The sequence below is a fragment of the Quercus lobata genome, chromosome 7 (genome assembly GCF_001633185.2).
Source record: "Quercus lobata isolate SW786 chromosome 7, ValleyOak3.0 Primary Assembly, whole genome shotgun sequence".
NCBI lineage: Eukaryota > Viridiplantae > Streptophyta > Magnoliopsida > Fagales > Fagaceae > Quercus > Quercus lobata.
In genome coordinates this window covers 472,479-490,645 of record NC_044910.1, presented here as the reverse complement: position 1 = coordinate 490,645, position 18,167 = coordinate 472,479, and the positions used below count along the sequence as shown (strand labels likewise).

At 36.3% G+C, this 18,167-nt stretch overlaps 1 protein-coding gene and 1 long non-coding RNA gene across 2 annotated transcripts; both read left to right on the top strand.

Moving 5' to 3' along the window:
* The first annotated feature begins 651 nt into the window (after positions 1-651).
* On the top strand, positions 652-2,773 carry LOC115952826 (cytochrome P450 81Q32-like). Its single transcript, XM_031070127.1, has 2 exons — positions 652-1,711; positions 2,054-2,773. The coding sequence occupies exons 1-2, from the start codon at positions 818-820 to the stop codon at positions 2,678-2,680; spliced, it is 1,521 nt and encodes a 506-aa protein (XP_030925987.1). The 5' UTR covers positions 652-817; the 3' UTR covers positions 2,681-2,773.
* Positions 2,774-15,003: 12,230 nt separating this feature from the next.
* Positions 15,004-16,732, top strand: LOC115952350. Its single transcript, XR_004083394.1, has 2 exons — positions 15,004-15,314; positions 16,466-16,732. It is a non-coding gene; the product is annotated as an uncharacterized LOC115952350 (long non-coding RNA).
* The last annotated feature ends 1,435 nt before the right edge of the window (positions 16,733-18,167 follow it).

The window sequence follows — 18,167 nt, the reverse complement described above, 5'->3', positions numbered from 1 at the left end:
GCCCAAGACTTACACCTCCCTCGGGTTATTTTGGAGTCAGATGCGCTGGTAGCAATCCAGGCCATAAATAGCAAGTATATAGGCAGCAGCTCGGGTCACCTTATCCTGGAAATTCTGCATATTCACAGCTCCTTTGAGTCCTGCTCCTTTCAGCACATAAGCCGAGACTTCAATCAAGTGGCACATGAACTGGCCCACTATGTGCGCAGGACTGGAAATTCCCAACTTTGGAGGGGTGTAACTCCCCCTTTTATTTCTTTGTTAATTCAATTGGATGCTGCTTAATATGTAATCTGTCTGGTTCTGCTTCTGCAGATCTTTGTATGGTTGTACCTTCTTTGTGGTTTAATGAAAACCAAGTCCATTTTCAAAAAAAAATTTGTGAGTATAGAAAATCTATTGACAAGATTTTCTATAAAAAGCGCCCACCTTTTCATAAAGAATTATTATTTAATATAATGGCAAGCGCGTGCTTCCCCACTAGTATTAAAAAAAAGGGCTATAGTGCCCCCCCTGTTCCTAACCTGCCTAAGAGGTAACATTTATATATATATATATATATATATATAATCATGCATGCAAAGCCAAATGCGATTACGTACTCAGTGACGCATCTCAAATGAGAGAGAAAAAGGAACCATATCTGTCCAAAATCCAAAACTTGACAATCTTCAATCAATGTGGTGTACACAAATGATATTCTAACACTAACTAGCTAGTAGATGGTCCCTATAAATATGTAGTGACCACATGCGTGCATCTTCAATCACAGAGCATCAGAAATCATTTCAGTATCATAATATCATAAAAAATAAACATGGTAGCTATCTTACTCTGTTTGTCTCTCACTCTTTTCATCTTTCTTGTTGCTATCAAGCTCATCGTCAAAACAAGAACTACTCGACCAAAACACCTCCCACCTAGCCCACCTTCTCTTCCAATTATAGGCCATCTCCATATCATTAAAAAACCACTCCACCGTACTTTCCTTGCCCTCTCACAAAAATATGGTCAAATATTCTCACTCAAATTTGGTTCACAACTTGTGGTCATTGTGTCATCCCCATCAGCAGTTGAAGAATGCTTCACAAAGAACGACGTAGTATTAGCCAACCGTCCTCCCACCCTATTAGGGAAGCACCTGCATTACAACAGCACCACCTTAGTACTATCCCCATATGGCGATCACTGGCGCAACCTCCGCCGCATTAGTACCCTTGAAATCTTCTCAAACAATCGCCTCAACAAGTTCTTAGGCATCCGAAGGGACGAGATCAAGCACTTGCTACGAAACCTGTCTCGCAATTCTGGCCACTGTTTCGCCAAGGTGGAGCTACAATCAATGCTCTTGGAGATGACATTTAACACCATAATGAGAATGGTGGCAGGGAAACGGTACTACAAGTACGGTGAGGACGTGAAGGACGAGGAAGAAGCGAGACAGTTTAGGCGGATAATGAAAGAGATAACAGGGTTCGGAGGGGCATCAAATCCAGCGGAGTTTGTACCCATCTTGCGCTGGATGGATTATGGAGGTTTGGAGAAGAAGTTGAAGAGTCTCTCCAAGAGGACGGATGAGTTCTTGCAAGCACTTATTGATGAGCAAAGGCATAAGGAGGAAGAGGGTAACACTATGATTGACCATATGCTTTCTTTGCAAAAATCGCAGCCAGACTACTACACAGACCAAATCATCAAGGGGCTTATATTGGTAAGTGCACTCAATAGTGCTTCATCTCTTATATTGAGAAAACTAGGAAATAAAGGTTTTGTTTTATTCTTGCATCTAAAAAAGTAGTCATGCAATTATCTGTTTTATTTTTCTTTAGTAGCTTCATCGGAATTGCTGTCTAGTGCGAAAAAGTGACATTCTTAGTCCCAAAAAAAAAAAAAAATCCACAGTAACATTAGACTAACTAGTTACATACAGTTTATCAAATAAGAACTAGTTACATACATATCATCATAGTTAAATGTCCCAGAACATATTAACAAACCCTTTTTATTTAAAATATTATTGTTCTATTCTAAACACTTCGTTTATAATGTGCAGATATTGTTATTGGCAGGGACTGATACATCAGCAGTCACATTAGAGTGGGCAATGACTAATCTCCTGAATCATCCTAATATATTGAAAAAGGCTAGAGATGAGATAGATAGTCAAATTGGAGAAGAGAAATTCATTGAGGAATCAGATGTTTCCAAATTACACTACCTTCAATGTATTATCTCAGAAACCCTTCGATTATATCCAGCAGCACCATTGTTAGTACCCCATATGTCCTCCGCTGATTGTACCATTGGAGGATATGATGTACCAAGTGGCACAATGTTATTGGTCAATGCATGGGCCATACATAGAGATCCTAAGGTGTGGGATGATGCTACTAGTTTTAAGCCTGAGAGGTTTGAAAATGGTGAGGTTGAAGGACATAGGCTAATGCCATTTGGGATTGGGAGGAGGACTTGTCCTGGGGCGGGCCTTGCCCAACGTACAGTGAGCTTGACTTTGGGTTCTTTGATTCAAAATTTTGAGTGGGAAAGGGTTACTACAGAAGAAGTTGACATAAATGAAGGTAGTGGGATCACTATGCCTAAAGCCATGCCATTAGAGGCCATGTGCAAAGCACGCCCAATCATGCATAAGCTTCTTTTTAAGTCGATGGATAATGTTTGAACGATCTCCTTGAGTTACTTTTTAGAGATTTTCTTAGTTATTCACAGATAATTTTAATCATTTAATAAACTAAATAAACAATTACATATTCAATTTGAAAATTGAATTATTGTATCTATATAAAGTTGTATCCTTTTTTTTTTTTTGGGGGGGGAGTGGTCTTGTTTTTTTGGCTTGTACTTCTCTCTTTTGTTTTTTTTTTTTTTTTTTTTTTTTTTTTTGTTAAGCTGTCTCTCTCTCTCATGGAGAGATGTAAAAAAAGGAGAAAAACTATGTTATTACACAAAGTCTTGCTCCATATATACAAGATTGTAACCAATACACATATGAGGTGTACCAACCCCAATGATGAAAATAATCACAAATCATTAAGTGGGTTATTTGGTCTTCTCTTTTAATCTTCTAAACATTCAAACTACTTTGATATTATTTTACAAATGCAAATAATTAAGGATTATGTTGCCTAACATTAAGTTAAAAATCTTAGACTCTCCCAATTGGGAAACATAGGTTATTCATAATTTAAAAAAAAAAAAAAAAAACCTTGAAAATTAGGATGAAAGCTGTGTGGTTTCAACAGATATCCAACACCTTTTTGATCTTGGTATATGGAACAATAAACCTCTCAATATTATTCAATGGGAGAGGTAGAAAGATTGCAGGGATGTTCAGTGGCTTTATTATTTATACTTTAATCCTTAATTATTTACATTTGTAAAATAATATCGAAGAAGTTTGAATTTTTAAAAACTAAAGATAAAGACTGAATAATAACCCCCTTATTGGTTTGTGATTATTTTTGTTGTTGGACTTGGTACACCTTATTTCATGCGTAAGGCTTTACAAGCAAAAATTGATTATCTTTTATAATTTTTGCCCACTACTACTCCACATGATTTCTCCTTGCTAACAGATGCATGAAAATTCACTTTCATATGGGGCTAAGAGGGTCCTAGATGTTGCATATGTTTATCTCAGCATCTGCATAGTCGTAAAACATTAGGTAGTCAAGGTATATTTTATTGATTTCTTTACTTAAGAGTAAAGGGTCAAGAGCTTCTCTCTTAGTTTGTGTCATCATTTGATTTCTTGCAGTGAAAGTTTCAGGAATTTTTTCTAGGGTGTCAAGAAGAAGATGAATCTTAAGTAGGAGATAAATTTTGTGTCTACATGGTTTTATTACAAATTTGTCCATAGTAATAAAAAGATAATAAAAGATAAACTATAAGTTAATTTGGTATATTGTTTCTTCATATAATGAACATAATATTATGATTGTTAAGATGAAATATTGGAAATAATCTATTGTTTCTAAATATAATATCATTGTGCAACATTGGCGTGATGGTCACTTAATAAGAATAAGTTTTTGTGGGGGTGGGGGGGCAAGGATTAGGGTTCAAGTCTCTAAAAGAAAATTTAACACACATATACACTTAAATTAAGATAGAGTGAGATTTTTATCTTAAATTAAAAAAAAAAAATACAATAAACATATTAATTAAATTGTTGTTAAGTAAACTTTAATGATTATTGTTTAGAATATTTTTATCAATTAGTTTTTGTCTTTACTCTGCACAATTCTTTTATATAACAATTTAACTTAACTTTGACAACTATTGGACTTTGTAATTCTATTAAGAAATTTTTTGTTATGTTAACATTTGTTTTTGTCTTCACTCAATCACTCCCTTGTCCCCCCCCCCCTTGTCTAATTATTTATTTATTTATTTAGAATTACCCATTGTCTTACTGTTTAATTGTCCTTAAATGTTAACATTTACTAACTACTGATTGATTATCTGGCCCTTGCCTCAATCCCCACTTAACAAATAACAAATTAAAAACACATTCAAATTCAACCACTCCACTCACAAATTCGATCAAAACTATGAATTAATTGTAACTTTATTTAACAATTAAACTCACTTTTGACAACTATTGATCTTTGTAATTCTATTAAGAATTTTTTTTTTTTTTTTTTGTATTAACATTTATTTTTGTCTTCACTCAATCACTCTCTTGTCCCATGCACTTTGTCTAATTTTTTTTTTAATATTTTTTTTAGAATCATCCATTGTCTAATTGTTTAATTGTCTTTAGTATTAATATTTACTAACTACTAATTAACTAACTGGCCCATGCCCCAATCCCCACTTAAAAAATAATAAAATTAAAAATACATTCAAATTCAACCACTCCACTCACAGATTCGATCAAAAGTATAAATTAATTGTAACTTTATTTAAAAATTCAACTCAACTTTGACAATTATTGGTCTTTGCAATTCTTTTAAGAAAATTTTTGTTATGTTAACATTTGTTTTTGTCTTCAGTCAATCACTCTCCTATCCTATTCCCCTTGTCTAATTTTTTAAAATCTTTTTTTAAAATCATCTCTTGTCAAATTGTTTAATTGTCTTTTAGTGTTAACATTTACTAACTATTGATTGATTGACTGGGCCATGCCCCAAACCCCACTTACAAATAACAAATTAAAAACACATTTAAATTTAGCCACTCCACTTGTGAATTTGAAAAGTTTTAATTAATTGTAATTTTATTTGCAAGAATAGATTGTTAAGGAGATAATATTCAAGTTTATTTTAGTTGGACTTAGACTTAGAAAAGATTTAGAGTTAGGGACTCAAGAAGTTCAATTTTTTATTTTTGGGGGTAAAAAAAAAAGAAATTATAAAATTATATATATATATATATATATATTTGCTAGCTCAAGGGTCATTTGAATTCCCTGGACCAAAGCAAATGCCACCGTTGCTAATTTTTGCTGCCCTTGATTTCTTATCATCTATATTATATTATAATAAAGGGTCACGTTAATGGGTGTCTTTAGGATAATTGTTAATAAACTATATTAGAAAAGTTTTGATATCATTTTTATAATACAAGATATAATTTCTACTTTAACCTAATCTAAGTGTATATGTGTGTGAATTAATTACTTTATCACTTTTTCATAAATTTTTTTTTTTTAAAATAGCTTCTAAATCAATGCTCTTAGAGCATTTTTTTAGTAGGTAGAAATACTATTTTCGTCCTTACATTTTCACCCTATTTCCGTTTTGGTCCCTACTTTTTTATTTTACCGCTTTTAGTTCCTAAATGAAAAAAGCGTTTCATTTTAGTTCTTACCGTTACTCACTTAACAAAAATATCATATGTGGCAAATGGAATGTACTATTGACATAGTAAATATTGACGTGTCCATTAAAATAATATTAAAAAAATTATTTGGCTTTAACGAATGCCACGTAATCAATTTAATTTTTTTTAAAGTAAAAATTAATAACTTCTAATTTCTAAATTTAAATTTAAATTGTTTTTTTTTTTTTTTTTTTTTTTTTTTTTTTTTTTTTTTTCAGTTTTAAAGATTAGGAAAAAATTGTTTGCATAACTTTTTTTTAATTTTTTTGAAACTTTTTTTTTTTTTTTGATGCGAAAGATAGATATACGTTTATTGCGACTACGAAAAAGAGGTTACATCATGGATAAGAGCTTGCATAATACAGCAAGGTTCCTCTTCAATCCAAGCAACATAATCATTTATGCTAGATGCATTTTTTGCTAAAATATGGGCCGGCAAGTTCCCTTGTCTCCGCACGTGGGAATACTCAATACTTCTAAATTCTTTGCCTATGTCTTGAATCCCATTAGTCACAGCAGCTATTGTGGATGGGGCCCGGGAGCAGTTACATAAAGCATTATAAACTACTGTTGAATCACCTTCCACAACAACATCCCTTACACCGACGTCCTTTGCAAAGAGCAGGCCCACCTCAACCGCTTTGGCTTCGACCTCTGCTGCTCCTAACGGCAACTGGATCTTCCTGCTTAGAGCTGCTTCAAGCCTACCTTCACTGTCACGTATTACTACCCCAACGCCCGCTGCTTTATGTTTCATGAACACTGCTCCGTCAACGTTGATCTTGAAAAGACCATCCCGTGGAGGAGTCCACCTAACACTTCGCTGAGGCGTCGGAGCAACTGGTCGGTCAAGCAAAGTCGCCGCTTTGTACTCCCGAAGATACTCTGTCGCCCAGCTGAATATCTGCCTCCCCGTCTTACTTACTCCGCCACACCTGACCTCATTCCGGTTGTGCCATACTGCCCATGCCGTCGTGGCAACCTGAGCCACGTGCTCCTCACCCACATCCTCCTGCATTATCAGCTTCCACATTACGTCTACGAAGGACAGGGATGAGCCACCCAGGTCTGGAAACACCATCTTGGAACACTCCCTTGCCTCTTTAGCTTTCCGACACTCCCACAGGACATGAAACACCGACTCCGGCGCCTCTTTGCAGTCTTCACACACCTCATCCTGGACTATTTTCCGGCGCAGCAGGTTGTCCTTTGTTGGCAAGGCATTACGGCATGCACGCCACATAAAATGGCGAATTTTGTGAGGTACCGGGATGCTCCAAATCCTTCTCCAAAAACTCCTCACTTTGCTAGCATCCGACGTGGCACCTTTATTAGGCAATGAGAGCAGGTTCACAGCCAGCTTGTACGCACTCCTCACCGTAAATAAACCATTCGGTGTTTCGGAACAAATAAGTTTATCCGGTGGTAGTTGGGCACTAATGGGGATACTTTTTATACTGTCAGCCTCATGTGGTAGAAACACCGTATCAATAACCTCAGTCCGCCACTCCCCTTTTTCACTGTCTAGCAAATCTGCCGCCCTGGTGTCCGCATGGAGGAAAAGCCTTGGGGTAATAACTTTATGAGATGGAGGAATAGGCAGCCATTTGTCCTCCCATACGCGAATGCTTGCTCCATTCCCAACCCTCCACTTCAAGCCTTCTTTGACTAATGATTGGGCTGCCATAATACTTCACCACGAGTATGATGGGTTATTGCCAAGTGATGCATGGATAAACTCATACCTTGGGAAATATTTCGCCTTCAACACTCTATAAACTAGAGAGTCTTGGCCTACCTAGAGTCTCCACCCTTGTTTTGCCAACAAAGCCAAATTAAAAAGTTTAAGGTTCTTAAAACCCATACCTCCATTTGACTTTGATTCACACATTTTGCCCCAGCTCAACCAAGGTATTCTATTTTCGTTCTTCACTTGGCCCCACCAAAACTTCCTTATCATAGCTGTTAACTCATCGCAAAGATTATCTGGCAGTTTAAAACAGCTCATTGTGTAAGTTGGTACAGCTAGCGCCACTGCTTTAATCAATATTTCTTTTCCGCCTTTGGATAACAACTTCTCTTTCCATCCAGACAATTTCTTACCCAGCTTTTCCTTTATATCATTAAAAGTGCTGCGTTTGTTTTTGCCCACAAGAGACGGCAAGCCAAGATATTTTTCATGCTGCTTGATTACTTGGGCACCAAATCTTGTTTTGATCTCTTCCTGGATCTCCTTCGGAGTATTACTGCTGAAAAATAGGGAAGTTTTTGCTCTATTCAACTGCTGACCCGAAGCTTGCTCATAAACCCCCAACACTCTTTGCAAAGCGTCACATTCTGCAATAGTTGCTTTGCAAAAAATGAGGCTATCATCAGCAAAAAATAAATGGGAGAGCTTAGGACCCCCACGACAGATAGCAATCCCTTCCATGCTGCCATTACACACTGAGGCTTTAATCAAAGCAGATAACCCTTCTGCACACAATAGAAATAAGTAAGGTGATAGGGGGTCTCCTTGTCGGATACCCCTGGAAGGAATAATGCGACCTCTAGGGCGACCATTGATCTTGATAGCATAGGATACTGTGGTAATACATTGCATGATCAAACTCCTCAATTTAATATCAAAACCCAATTTCTCCATAACTTTCTCCACAAAAACCCACTCTACCCTATCATAAGCCTTACTCATATCAAGTTTAATGGCCATCTCACCCACTTTACCCCCTTTTTTCCTACTAATATGATGCATAGTCTCGAAGGCTACCAGAACATTATCTGTGATTAACCTTCCATGCACAAAGGCACTTTGGGTATCACTAATAATGGATGGGAGGAATTTTTTCAGCCTGTTTGCTATTGCTTTAGAAGCTATCTTATAGGTTACATTGCAAAGACTAATCGGCCTATAATCAGAAACATGTTTCGGTTCATTTATTTTTGGAATAAGCACAATATGAGTCTCATTAAAATTTGGAGGAGACATACCATGATTGAGGAAATCTAACACTGTACTTGTTACAACTTCACCACAAGTATTCCAAAAATGTTGGAAAAAAAGGGGGGGCATACCATCGGGGCCAGGGGCTTTCAGGGGATACATCTGCTTCAAGGCCAATCTCACTTCCTGTGCCGTGTACACTCGGGTCAGTTCAACGTTCATATCAGTTGTGACTTTCGGTTGGACAGCATGCAATATTTCGGAGAACTCTTCTGGCTTGCTTGAAGTAAAAAGCTTCTCAAAATAGGCCACAACAACTTCCTCAATCTTCAACTCATCCTCTTGCCACCTCCCCTGCTCATCAACTATACCATCAATATAATTTTTCTGGTGTCTAGCCGAAGCTTTCGCATGAAAAATACTAGTGTTCCTGTCGCCTCCTTGAAACCAGTTCAATCTTGATCTGTCTCCACATTTCATCTTCTTTCTCTAGCCAAATGTTGAGGTTAGCTCTCGTGGTCCTTAACTCGCCAAGCATACTCGAACTAGATGGCTGTAATTCCAACCACTCCAGTTTTTGTTGAAGCTCAGAAATTTTCCGTCCCATGTGTCCAAACTCCTCCTTATTCCAATTCTCTAAGTCATGTCTGCAATGCTCCAAACAACTCTTCAGTACCCCCTCTGCACCAGAGTGTTCCCCCATCTCCCATGCAGCTTTAACAATCTCCTCACACCTACTATCCTTTAGCCACATCGACTCGAATCTAAAACTCTTCCTTATTTTCTTTTTCTTCCTTTTTGGCACCAGATGAAGTGAGAGTGGCGAGTGGTCCGATGCTGAGGAAGAGAGATGGTATAATTTTGCAGCGGGAAACAAATCCATCCATTCCTTGTTAGCCAACGCTCTATCAAGTCGTTCCCGAATATGCATCCCATCCGCTCGATAATACCACCAAGTGTATTTCGGTCCAATGAAGTCCACCTCCCTGAAACCACAGTAATTTATAGCATCAATAAAATTCTCCATCTGCCTCCTTGGACGTGCACGGCCACCTTCTTTCTCCGTGAGTCCCGTTATTTCATTGAAATCTCCAATGGCGAGCCATGGCACCGAGGACGTTCCCTTAAGGGATTTTAACTTGGCCCACGACTCCGGTCGCTGCGCTGTATCAGGATTACCATAAAACCTGGTGAAATGCCAGCTACCGCCATCCCATCCTCCTTCAATCCAAGCATCTATGTGATCCTGAGCATATGTGTTAATCTTCACAGTGATTCCTTCCTTCCACAACAGAGCTAACCCACCCTTACTCCCATCACTAGACACAATTAAACCATGTTTCATCTTACAACGATCCTTCACTTTCTCTAACCATTCCCGTTTCGACTTTGTCTCCATCAAAAACACAATCTTGGGCTCTTCCTTATTCACCACCTTTTCCAAGGCTTTAACTGTCCGGAGGTTCCCAAGCCTCCGGCAGTTCCAGCTTAAGAGACTCATTGGTCTCGGCGGGGTTGCCCAGCAACCTCCGCCATTTCTGTACCATTATTTTCCTCTGCAACTTTCTTCTTTTTTCCATGCAAGTTTACGTCAAGTAGGTCTCCGTCTGAGCTTTCAACTTTTCGCTTCAGCCCAACATCAACACTCCTCATTTGATCCATATTAGTTGATGGGCTTTGTCTCACCATCCTTTTCCAAGTCCCTTCATGTAAGCCCAAAACCCCTTTGTTTGCAACAATATTTCCGGACCCTCCACTAAGACTATTGGGCTTTGTAATTTGCTTCCCTTTATTTCCACCTTTAGTGGGCTTGGTTTTGTCTTTCATTCCCTTCAAGCCCGGATCAGCCCAGCCCACACTAAATTCAAAGTTAGTCAACACCTCATCCACCCTTAAATCTACCAGCTTTCCATTCCGATCTTCCTGCTGAGTTTCGAATCCCGTATCGTCCTCCATGATCACGACATCAACGAGATTCACGCTGCTATTAGTGCATTCTGCCGTTTTTTCAGTAATTGCAGCCTTGACATTCGGTCGCTTTGGTCCGTTACAAATCTCCTCATCAAGTGCTTTTAAAGTTTCCTCAAAATCCGGGATTTGCTCCCGAGAATGTCGTACAGCCACGTCATGCATACGTTCCCCAAACCTCTGCTCAACTCCACCGCCGTTTACCACCATTAACGTCGCTGTCTCCGTTTCAGGCATAGCATCTGGTGCGCATGCAGTTGCGTGATCCACACTAGTCTGGTTCTCCATCACCACTGACCCCGATTTCGCATACCCAGTAACCGTGGACTGCATCTTCATCCGTCGTGGTTGGTCGAAACCTTGCACCTCAACAACGGACTTCCTGCCATGGTTGAACTGCGGAGCTCTAAGCCAAGGTCCGAATTGTTGTTCCTCGACCCTTAGCGCGCCTTTACTATTCAGCCAAAGCAAGCAGTCCTTATCGTCATGGGAGAGGAACCCACACCAGTAGCAGATATTTGGCAGCCGTTCATACATGAACGCTGCCCATCCTTCACCTGATTGATCCCACGATATTTTCCGCCCTCTGCACAACGCTTTGGTTATATCCACCTCCACTCTGACCCTCATAAAATTCCCACCCTTCATCTCGCCAGAGTCCTTCGGCCTTAAGACTCTTCCAACAGTCTCGCCAATACTCACCGCCGCTTCCACCGTTAACAACTGAAATGGGAGGTTATGAATTTGAATCCAGAAGGTGGTCGTCTTAAACTCTATCTCTTGGACCGGTATTGACCCATCGTACCGCTGCACCGCCACCAAATGCCTATCAAACGCCCAAGGTTGTCCCTGCATTACCTTTTCCGCATCTGCTTCCAACTCAAAGTCGAACAAGAGGACATTGTCGATGCCCTCACAAACCTCAAAACTCCCTCTAGTACGCCATAATGGCCTGAAGGTCTTTGCCACCGCCTCAACGTTTACGTTTCTCCGGGTAAAAAATTTCGCAGCCAAAACTGCGCCAGTTACCTTTTTTTCCTTTGTCAGATCCATTTTTACTTCTTCCTCCTTTGTTAGCGAGAGACTCTGCCACCTATTGGTTAATTCCTCCATTCTGAAAACTACTGCCCCACCAAAACCCAAACTTACCTCAGTCTACTACACTAGAGACAAACCCTCCTAGTAGCTACGATACTAGAGGGACCACAGCCTCCTTCACAAAAGAAGGGAAACAAACTGCTACAGTAGAGAGAGTAAAAGACTACTCCCTACCGAGAACTCTTTATTACATTTTTGAAACTTTCTTGGTACTGCAACATAGAAAAAAAATACTCATCTAAAAATCTGCCGCCTTCACAATTAAAAAACGATAAATTATATCGTTTCATAGGATTAAAACACCATTTGAGAGGCACAATTAAAATGTGATAAATTATATTGTTTTGTAGTGTTAAAACACTATTTGATAGTCTCTCAGCATAGAGGTAAATATAACTGGTTAAAAAACAATACTTGCAATACTAAAAAAAAAAATAAAATAAAATAAAACGCAGGATACAGAGAGGAGACAGAGTTCGTAAGCCGTTCCCTTGCCAGACTTAGACACTGGAACTGCAAGCACGTAGAGAAAGAAAAATCTATTGTATCATCACCATTAGGCTATATATCTGCCACCATCAGATTGTCGGAACCAGATTCGGTACATTTTTCTCCATTTTTTTTTAGGTTTGGGTATGAAATATTAGTTTTTTTGTTGGATAGGTTTAGATTTGATTTTGGGTTTAATTCCTTTTTGTTTCGGGTTTTTGGGTTCTCCATGAAAATGTTTGTTTTCTCAATTTTTCGATATTTTCTTTTCTTTTTTCTTTTTTTTTCCCTATTTTGGTTTGATTTTAGTCTTGTACTTCCGTTTATTTTTTAATCTATGATAGTTTTTTCTTGTGTACCAATTTAGCATATGGGGTCCTCTCTGATAATGATCTTGGTTTTGGATGCCATAATAATTGCTAATTTGCAACTGTCAAGATTTGATTTATGCAAATTACTAAATTTTTCCTGTTGAGAGATTTTTTGAATATGAAAGTCAATAGGCCCAAATTTAGAACGACTGTCAATGATTGAATATAATATAGTATTCTCTTCTGCATTTTTAGTTGTTGACAGACCAAGTCAGGATCTATGGGCATAGATATTGCAATTCCTGTAGAACTGTAGCCAACTATAACATCTATGAGGTCATCAATCCTACACTCTATATTTAATTGGTTTTCCCTATACGCAAAGTTTTTAAATTGAAGACCAAAAATTCGGCACCATAAGAAAGCTAAGTTAAAATTACTTATAAGTGCTATAGCTTACCTCTTTTTTTCACTGTAGTTTCTCCATAGGTGATTCATACGTTTAGAACCAATAATAATAAACAAGCAAATTAGGTAGATGATGAAGATGATAAAATGTTTCTTCCTTCATGTTTATGCAATTGAATATGAGGCTTGAATTGTTATATATAGTACTAATAAATCACCACATATCCCAAAAGTTTAAGTTGATAAATACTGTAAATTTCTCTAAGATGCATTCAGAGGAACGATTATTTCAAGATAGGTAATGAGATTCCATTGTTAAGGAATCTTAATTCACCACAAATGCTCAACTTAGGACCAAATATGTTAGGAATTCTCAACAAAGGGAACTTACAAATCAAAACTATACCAACCTTATCAGTATGACTATTAACTTTTTCAAGAAACTCATTGTACCTGTCCTTGCATGCAAACAGATATGATAGGCTGCATGATTAAGATCTAATGGATAAATTCTACTTAGGCAATAGAACTTCAAGGTCATATAACCTTGTGGTGTAAGCATGGTTAGTTAGTTGCTTCATATCATTGTTAGTTGCTTACTATCAAGTAAGGATTTTATATCATGCGAATCAATTTTAACTCTGAGCATCACAAGAAGCTTTAATTAACATAGTTAGGCTATTAATATGTGCAGGGTAATTCACATGGCCTAACTATTTTCAGAGAAAAGGCTATGCAGTTCCTTCTGAAATATCTAGCACCTGAAGAAAGTTTTGGTATGCAGCATTTATCTGCATTCATCCTATCAAATCTTGGTGGAACATATGCTTGGACAGGGAACCATATACCTTAGCATGGTTGGTTAAAAAGGCCGGTTTAACCTCTCCATATCATCGGAATATGATAAGAAATTCTAATTGGTTGGATAAAAGCCTACATGTGAGATATAAGGAAAAATCTATTGGTTTTTATGGTAATAAAGGTATAGACAAAGAAAATTTCATGGATTTGCAAGATACTTCCACAGGCCCTTGGTGCAGCAAGGTTGCTAGAGGCGTCATTAATATTCAGAATCCTATCTTCCATGCGTTAGAGAAGGGACTAAATAGCAAAATAAGAAGGGTGTCTTAGGCATGGGCGGAGCCACGTTGAAGGGTGGGGGGGCCATGGCCCCCCCAAAATTTTGAAATTTTTTTAAATATATATATATAATTATTTTAATGTTTTTAAAATTTAGTCTAAAAAATAAGAGTTGCCCCCCCTAAGTATTTGAATTAGTCCAATGATGCTTTAAAAAAAAAAAAAATAGTTTAATAGTTATAGTGACAACTTTATTTTTCGTAATTCTATTTTTTATTGTAAAGTGTGCTTTTATATATGTTAAATATTTGAAAATGTTTGGCACCAAACATGTTTGAATTTATCTTTTTCAACCTGTTATGTGGCGATTAACAAGTCATTGACTCATTATAAAATTATTGTCACTAAAACTACACATGAAATGTCTCTTTAGTTGCCACATAATGGGTCAAAGCAAAATAGTTTCAAATATGTTTGGAGCCTAATTTGTTCCTCCAAGTTTTGGATCATTCTTGTTTTTGAAAATTACATTAGTTCAATTGAATAATTTTACTTACAATAGTATAAAATTTGATAATTTTTATAGAAAATGAAACTTTTTAAGAATTTCACCATGAAAATTGTGAAAATGTATTTTATTAATTTTATGAAAGATAGCTATCAAACATAATTTTGATTGAAAATATTAAGCTCTTTTTTTGTTGGATGTGTGTATATATACAACTTATCAAATAAAAAAGTGTGTATATATAATAAAAAAAACATGTGTATTTATGTGTGTGTATAGGGTTGTCTTGATAAATATATTAGTGTTGCAACTTGGCCCCTCCAGACAAAAATTCCTGGCTCCGCCCCTGGTCTTAGGCTTGTCTAATAGCCATTGCATGGCTTGGATGTGAAATAACAAAGTGCCCAAATAGTATAAGATAGTCTGCATGTGAGATCTTACTAAATGAAATTGAGCAATTTTTGCATCCTAGATCAGAGCTTGAAGGCAGGTTTCTAGCATGTCTATGCATCTATAACTATGCTTCTGGCAAAGGTAATGCCTTTTACATAAACATCTCTATGTAATAACCATTTTGCAGTATCACAAAGCACAAAAGATTTAAGATTCATCTCTACCATATATGCAGATGATCATTGACATGAATGAATACTCAATCAGCAGTTAGGTATGTTGGGTTTATGCAATAAAACTACACCATTTGTCTTCATAGCACTTTCTTTGTGAATTATAGAGAGAATTAATTTCCACATTACGTGAGAAGTACATTTTGCTTATCACTAGAGGAACAGCCCTATCATTCTGTTGGATTTTGCATAGCATATACATCATATGCTATGGAAGCCAAAAAATGGAATAATTTTATCCCCAGTGTCCAAATACCCTGAATGAGAAAATTATGTTAAAATACTGTCTTGAACTAAGCTTTTAACTTAATAGATGTTGGATTCTCTCCAATAATCGGCTTCAAGGACACATGCCCCTTAATAGACTAAAGTTGACTTTTCTCAAGAATTTTGTATTTACAATGATATATTTTCCCCCACATGTTAATGCAAATCAGTCATTCTTGACTTATAAGACCTTTGGCTACTATTTGAGAAGAGCTACTAGATTAAATTGAAAGGTCAAGAAAACTTAATTTTCCATTTGTATCTATTATTTATTTTGTAACTCTTGAAGCATATGGTATGGGAATTCTAAGTGTTTTTGTGCTCTCAACGGGTAAATAGCTTGAGAAACTTTTTGAAAACAGACAAATTTAGGACTGGGTGAGTTCAGGTGCTATTGGTAACCTTCAAAGTCTATTAACCAGTATAAGAAGTGTTGGCTCTAATAGGATTGATCCCAAAATTCTTTGTCAAGTCAGGAACTATGCAAATATGACATCAAACTGCTAGGATGAACTTTTCACTTTACATTATATTTACATTTGAATTTTAAAGATACTTCTATAATCTATGCAAGGTAAGGAAAGGACTACATACTTTTTCTTAGTATCATGCATCTTGGAAATGTTTATTTTGTTAGTTAAAAAAAGGGCTTGGATGTGTAGTTGGGTAGTTTCAAGGTAAAGTTTAACATGGCATATCAAGTCTTATGTCATTATGGAATCATTAGTCTTTCACCGTTGCATAAACCAAAGATTTTGTCATCCACTATCATGCGCATTAAATTAAGCGAGTTTTATTTAGATTGGGAGATGATGAGATATTCTTGAGGTCGGTTTTTATTTTTATAATTAAAATTGTCTTATTAAAGTTAGTGCTAAATTTGATGTCTAAATCTCTTTGATTTTTTTTTTCCTGTTAAACTTAGGTTCATGGGTTCAATTTCTTTAGTTAAAGAAGTATTAAGACGAAGGATGTGAAACGGACAACAATCTTGCTTCTCCATCAATTTGCTTCCAAGGAAGGATGATCAAACCATTCTCTTCAATTGCTAGAAATATTTTTCTCTCCATCATAGTGGATGTTACCGTTTTAGTTGTTTAGAATAGGCTTAAAAGAAGATCTATTTGTAAGACAACACATATTTTTATGGATAGCATACTGAGTGTTATATACATTTTAAATTTGAAATTCATACCAAGTGTTATTTTTTAAAATTTATAAATTCAATTGCATTAACTACATACTTATTTAATTAAATTTATTTAAGTAAGACTTTTGAAACAAAATGTTTCTCCAAATATTTACCTAAAATTATTTGAATATATTTGCTTTCTCAGATTCTAATTATTTTTATGTACAAAAACTTATTTGTGGACTCTTACAAAATTTTCATTATTTTTATTTTTATTTTGTTGAAAATAGATGTATTGTTTTTTTTTTTCCCCCCAAGAACCCAAAAATGCATGTACTTATGCACGGGTTTAAAAACTACTCTATGTATATATAATAATTGGCGAAACTAAGAGAAACTCAGATTAGAATTCCAAATTAATGTTCCAATTTTGTGTCATGTGTCTTAAATTATTTATTTTTAAAGAGTATTATTTCTTAATTTTAAAATCAAATGTAGGATTATATCATAAATATTCATTCAAGTGAGTTATTAAGTGCAAAAACTAAAGAATCTAGAATAAATGAATTTAAAAAAAAAAAAGTGTTTCACAATAATATTTTTTTTAAATGATAAACAATTTACATTTTATACCTAATAATATTGTTACAAAATTTTTCAAAGAGTTAACAAAATATAAAAATGATAGTTAATAATATTTAGTTATATATATAAGAATTATATTGTACATCTTATTGTATATCTTTAAATATTTCCATGCATATGTACGGAGTTACAAGCTAATTTGATTATTTTCCAAGGTCTCTCTCTCTCTCTCTCTCTCTACGAAATACTCCAAGCTTTCACTCTCTCTACAAAAATCTACAAGATCAAATGGAAGTCTCTTAAGCTCTCTCTCTCTCTCTCTCTCTAAATCTTGGCCGAAAACCTAGCTCTCTCTCTCTCTCTAAACCCGTGGTCGAAAACCCAACCCTCTCTCTCTCTCTAAACCCATGGACGAAAACCCAAACTTTCTATCTCTAAATCCATGGCCAAAACCAACGGTGGCTTTCTCTCTAAACCCATGGGCTAACTAAATTGGCGGCTTCGAATTTGGGGTTAAAGGTGGTGTGGGTTGTTGAATTTAAGTTTGTGCGGTCAAGCCCCCACCTCTTCATCTCCACAATAAACTCCTTCGTGTTTGGGTTTTGGTTTTAGTTTCATCAGGGTTTGGATTTTCAGTTTCATGTGGGTTTTTTGGTATTGGGAAATTGCAAGAATTAGTTGGGTTTAAAGAGATTTAGATCTTATGGTCTTTGTTTTTTTGGAATTATTTTGGGTTTGAAATTTATGGTTTGTTTTCTGGGTTTGATATTTGTGGAGGGTTTGATTTTTCATTTTTTCGGGTTCATGTGATGTTCTGGGTTTGCTAGAGATTGATTGTTGGGTTTGGGTTTGTGTTCTTTGTGTTTTGAATCTTTGAAAGTCTTTGTATTTTGTAGATTAGTGCCCTTAG